We start from the raw sequence: 6,000 nt of genomic DNA, 5'->3' as shown, positions 1-6,000 counted from the left end.
TAGGAAAGCTTGTCAAAGAACTGAGTGAGCTGCATGTACAATTCATAGAAAGCCGAGGTCAGACACGGTGCCAGAAGACGCAGCACGAGTCTGCTCTAGCCTACTGCTTAGCACAAAATAAAGATGGAGTTATGCAGTGGCAGGACAAAGCTCAGACCTGGGAAACAAAGTGCAGAGACGCACAGGCTGCCGTTCGGGTAGTCATGGAGGAGAAGGAGCAGAAAGGGGACGCGCGTGAGATTGGGGCCATGTAGTCTGTTGGCAAAAGTTGTCCCAGTGTCAAAAAGGGAAAATAGTGGTACCGAAGGGAGAAAAAGTGGCTGCCTGAATCACCTTCCAGAATCACGGGGAAAAGGAGGGTGCTGTAGTTCCTGAGGGGGTCCACAGAGGTTGAGGGCATGGTCGAGGGCATGGTCATGGAGGCACCAGCCCACTACACTGGGGATTGTGGAATCAAGCTCTCCAATATGCCGCTAACGCTCTAATTGGATGGAAAATCAAATGAACAAATGGGTGATCTGATTTGCCAGAAGCAGAAGGAGACTCACACTCCAGGGAGATATGCGGATGGGGGCCAACTGCCCCCAGGTGCCACTTTATCTTTGATCGATGACCGCTTAATACCTGCTGCTGTCACTGTAAAGGGAAATCCTCAGGAAAGGTTAGAGGGCTTTGAAGATTCTAGTGTAAAAATACTCCTCTCCTGGTCTATCACCTATACAGTTGTAAAGAACACCTGGACAGGCATTTTTGGTATAGTACATACCGGAGAAGCAGCCATCCTGGGCATGGATTGTGTGACGAGAATGCGAGCTGCTGTTGATTTAGCTAACTGGGTACTGTGGATTGGATTGGGAGTCCCTAGAGTGGTTGCAGCTGGAAGCAGAGTAGCGGCTATTAAAGCACCGGAGCCACTGTCATTTAAGCCAAGAGAGGGGTTCGGGCTGCAACAAATATCCTAGCCCCTGTGTCCCTGTGTTGCCAGTCAGTTCCAGAGAAACATCTCAGCTCACATGGCTTAGCTTCTGATCGGCCTTCCTATGTCGCCCATTGCCTTGCATGGTGGCTTCTTATGCTTTCCAGCTATCACTACATCAGCAGGTTTTTAATTGCTCCACACGTTTACCTTGAAAGAAAGGTGTTTAGCACGTGCATCAACTTTAAGATCTACGACTGTCTGCAGACAAAAGACCCATTTGATGGCACTCAACACTTTCCAGAATATAAGTACAGTCAAATCACCCATTTGTTCCCACAAAACGAACTTTGTGGGAATAATGTTTGAGGCTTATGGATGGCTTGTTTGTGTAGGAGAGTAAAGACTTAAAAGCTGGACAAGTGGCCAACACTAAGTGATAGGGAACAGGGTGAAGGCAAGGGAAATCTTATTTCTGTAAATTTTAGTTGGAGTCTGTTATCTCTCTTCTTCTCCTCCCTTCTTGGCCATCTGCGCAGGGGATAAGTTTATCGGCATTCCTGTGCAAGGTCTTCTCGTGGAAAGAAAGTCTTATCTTCCTTCTCCTCTGGCATGCCTTTACGTCAAAGAATGTTAGTGTAAAATGTATAGGCTTTAAGGTGATGTGCCTGCCCTCTGCATGGTAATCCTGTAAGCAACAAACAGGGGCGGGTATAATTGTATTCATTATGTGGTTGTTAATAGTCATTTTATAGGTGTCAATGTGACCAAATAAGGGTCTATGGGGAGTTGCTGGAAATGTACACATTCACCTACTGTTATGGATACAAGAATTGTAAGGTAACCCTCTCATTGCTCATTCCCAGCGTGGATGGGGAACGAGCAGGCAATAAAGGGTTCCGTCTCCCCAATCCATTCCCGGGACAACCTGTTTGGTTATTTCTAACATCTGGCACCACGAACATGATCCCAGGGTAGAGAAGTGCCTGATCATCCCTCCTCACCATGGATATGGGTACGTTGGATGGGCCCTTTATAGTAACCACGGTTAGAGAATATATTAAGTTAGGGAAGTTTGGGGGGCTGGATTGTAGTGTGCTTGTGGTTAGAATGGCTGAGAGCCACATGGAAAAGTTTAACTGCCTTAAATCAGAGAACCTGGCCCTGAAGGGTCAAGAGGACGCCTTAAAGCAAACTTCTGTTACCCCGTCCCCTCTTTATCCTCCCCTTCCATCTACTGCCTGTGCCCCCCCCAGCCTAGGAGGATAAACTGAGTCACAATAACCCTGTTTCTCCTATTGTGACTGTTCCCAATACCCACCTCCGATGCGGATCTTTTCTGCTGGTCTGGTATCCAAATTCCCACTGGTCCCCAGTCGGACGGAGAAGAGGGCTCCGCCGTCCGTCAAAACGGGGACTGCCAGTCTCATCTGAAGGAGCTAGTGAATCAGCAAAAAACGTTAGCAGAAAAATCCTGGAGCACAGCCTTGGAACGGCTGGCAAGGATTGCTGACACCCCCAGTTTCACTCCGGTGGCTGTGGCAATAACTCCCACTTGTCTCTCAGAGCCAGGAGAAAGGCTTAGGGGTGCGCGTTTCCAACGAGCCACTTCCAAGGGCCCCCACTGATTTCTGTTGCTTTCTGTATCTTTTTTTGGCTTAGTTTTTTTTTTCTTCCTAAATCTCTCTCTGCATTTTCTTCCCCCCCACTTTTTCCCTGCTTCTTCTCCCCCTCCCCTTCCTGTCACTTTTTCTTTTTGTTTGAGAGCTAAGGGTTAAAGTCGCAGTTGGAATGTTAAGGAATGTTGGTGCGGTTAGCCTGTGCTTTAAAATAATTTCACAGAACTAATTGGTTGCTTTCACCTCCAGCCCCTTGCACTTTTGGGTTTTTTTGAAAGTTTAATGGAGGGAATTTTGAATATGCTTTGAAAGTAAAAGTTTTTGACAAAGCACAGACTAAGGTAGCTGTGTTACAAATATTGTACTTGGTGGCTCAAGTTTTACAATCACAATAAGCCTCCTCAAGAATGCAGCTCAGTAAAAACAGTGGCTGACAAATACAGTAAAAGAATAGAGGGTTTACTATCACAAACCTAAGTTGCCAGTGAAATGCTCAAGCTATGGCAGTAAAAAATGGTATACTAAAGCTAAAATATGTTTAATTAAATGCAAAAGTAAGTAACTTAAGGAAAGAAGAAAAGTTAAAGGTAGCTTTTGTAAAAATCAATACTACAAAAGTTAAAAGCAATTAAACAGTTAGAAGTTGTGGAATTGTAAAAGGGTGAGAGTTGTGGAAATGGTATAAGGATAATAGTGTTAAAATATTTTGGTTTAATAATATTCAGTAAGGTAAATATATGTATAATTTGATACAGTCACATTGTGTGAAAACCTAATAGTTAAACAAATTACACAAAGGGGTGAGGTAGTGGCTGCTACCATGTTTTGTCCCCAGGAGCCTTTCCAGCTCTCCTGAAGGGAAATGGGCCCTTTTCCTGAAGGAATCGTCTGTAAACAATTAATTGTAAATAACGGCTACAGGCAGCAGGCAAAGGCACAATCTGATTTAAATCATTTGATTACTGAACAATTGGTCAAATGTACAAAAGAAAACAAGGGGTTTCCATTAATCTTGGCTGTTTCTAAATGTACAAAATGAAAATTTAAGTATAAGCGTATAAAAAAATTATAGTATAAAAAAGTACTAAGCAAACACAAACAGCGAATGTTGTTTAGCTTTTGTTATTAAGTATTTAATTTTTTTTAAATACCTCAATAACAAAAGAACGTAATTTTGGCAGGGGCTTCTCAAAGTGCTATGCTAATACTGGCAGTTCCTTTACTGGCGGGGGTAGCTTCTACCCAGTGCGTTAACTGATTTACAATGATTAGCACATACTTGTAACCCTCACAGGCTGTCATGGAAATAAAATGTAATTGCAAATTTTTAAACGGTAGGACTGTTCATGGCTGAGCGCCCTCTTTTAGGTTTTTTTGGGGCACCGCATTAAAAGCTTGGCAAGTGGGACAAGATTGGGTTACTTTTTTTGCTATTTGATGGACTTTTGGAGCAAATTAAGTGTGTAGAACAGTGTTTGCAATGGCTGCTGCGCCATAACGCCCCTGACTATGGATTAGCTGGCAAACGGGTCTTAGTAAAAAAGAAGGTAAAATTGGCTGACTCTGAGGAGTTTATTATCATTTATTTTTTTTAATTGCTTTATAAAGTTTTATTTATTGGTCTTTTTTTTTTGGCTGTGATAGCATTTGTTAGTTTATTTTTTTTTAGTTCTGGCATGAACGCTGGAGCACACACATTTAGGGGAAGAGGTTTTAAAGCTGCTTTTTTGGCTGCGTAGTCAGCCCGTTTATTTTTTTGGCTGATGTCCTCTGTAGCATTGGTGTGAGCTGCACAATGCATGACTGCGATTTTTTTTGGGTAACATGATGGCATTCAGCACTTTTTTTATTTGCTTGGCATTTGCAATTTTGCTTTTTGTGGAGGGGAGGAATTTTTGCTGCTTTTATAAGGCTTTTACAGCATGGCAAATGTTAAAGGCATATTTAGAGTCAGTATAAATGTTAACGGATAGATTTTTGCTTAATTTACATGTTTTGGCTAGTGCTACTAGCTTTGCTGCCTGGGCGCTGAATGACGTTGGTAAAGGTTTTGCCCACAATACTGTATACAGGGAGGTTATTGCTGCTCCGGTGTACCGTCGACTTTTGTGCATAAATGAGGAGCCATTTGCAAATAAAATTTGATTTGGGTTAGAGAGAGGCACGGTTGTTAAATTTGATTGTGGTTGTTTAACTACATTTACTATTTTACAGCAGTCATGGAAATATTTTGTTTGGTTTGGTTTTGGTAATAGTGGGGCTGGATTTAAAATGGAGCATTTTTGGAGGGTGAAGTTTGCTGCCAGTAAAATTACTTTATATTGGGCAATTTTTTTATGGTTTTTTTTGCGTGTTATAAGGGCTTTTATTTTGTGAGGTATGAACACAGTTAAATGATAGCCTAACACTAAATTTTTACTTTTGTTAATTATTAGGGCTGTAGCTGCAACAGCTTTTAAACAACTAACAGCTTTTTTGGCCCCGGGGTTTAGTTGGGCAGAGTAGTAGGCTATAGGTCGCCTTTGAGACTTAAAATGTTGGGTTAAGACTTCAGAGGTTGCTCCCCTTTGTTTACGTACAAACAGCTGAAATGTTTTTTTGTAGTTAGGGAGTCCCAAAGCTGGAGCCTGGCTTAAGACTTGCTTTAACATGTGAACAGTTAATTTTAGTTTTGCAGTTTTTTTAATAGGCTTGGGAACAGAGGCTTTAGTTAACTTAACTAAGGGCTTTATTAATTTTTTGAAGGCAGGAATTTAGGGTTTACAGAACCCTGCAGCCCCCAAAATGGCTTTTACTTGCTTTTTGGTGCGTGGCAGCGGCATGTTTTTTAAGGCTTGGATTTGTTTAGGGGAGAGCTTTTGCATTTTTGGCCCAAAGATGTGTTTTAAGTATTTTACTTGAGTTAGGCAAAATTGTAGCTGATGTGGTGACACCTTGTGGCCTCTGGGGGCTAATGCAGCAAGCCGTGTAACTGTGTTTAACTCACATACTGCTTTAGATGGTGAGGCGACAAGCGGATTATTTACGTTTTGGACCAGGGTTGATTTTTTTGGCAAAAAAATAGACGCTAGGTCCTGTTGCAGGATTTGGGAGAAAAGGGCGGGGCTCTCGACATAGCCCTGTGGAATCCGTTTCTAGGTGAACTGGTGCCCCCTCCAGGTGAATGCAAACAGGTACTGGGAAGCCTCATGTATTGGAATGCTGAAAAATGCTGCACACAAATTAATGACAGAATAATAAAATGAGGCTGCAGGAATAGCAGTTACAATAGTGGCAGGATTGGGCACCACGGCGTGCCGTGGGACTACATAAGCATTTATTGCTTTTACGTTTTGCACAAACCGGTACACAGGGTTTTTTTGATTATTTAATTTAGGCTTTTTTATTGGCAGAACTGGAGAATTGCGGGGAGAAATGCAAGGCTTTAGAATGTTTTGTTTTTAGGTAAGCATTAATTACGGGTTT

At 42.3% G+C, this 6,000-nt stretch overlaps 1 protein-coding gene across 1 annotated transcript in view; it reads left to right on the top strand.

Annotated features, from left to right (window-relative positions):
* The first annotated feature begins 806 nt into the window (after window positions 1–806).
* LOC137143982 (cystatin-B-like) overlaps window positions 807–6,000 on the top strand; it is a 42,520-nt gene continuing 37,326 nt past the window's right edge. Inside the window, exons 1-2 of the mRNA XM_067534069.1 lie at window positions 807–836; window positions 3,930–4,082. Of these exons, the coding sequence (XP_067390170.1) occupies window positions 807–836; window positions 3,930–4,082 (183 nt within the window). The remainder of the gene's footprint in view (window positions 837–3,929; window positions 4,083–6,000) is intronic.

This window comes from Emydura macquarii, unplaced genomic scaffold, assembly GCF_026122565.2.
Source record: "Emydura macquarii macquarii isolate MOO-44397 ecotype Brisbane River unplaced genomic scaffold, CSIRO-AGI_Emac_v2 contig_3375, whole genome shotgun sequence".
In the NCBI taxonomy this organism is placed as follows: Eukaryota; Metazoa; Chordata; order Testudines; family Chelidae; genus Emydura; species Emydura macquarii.
The sequence above is the reverse complement of the archived record's forward strand: the minus strand, read 5'-3'. Positions and strand labels throughout refer to the sequence as shown.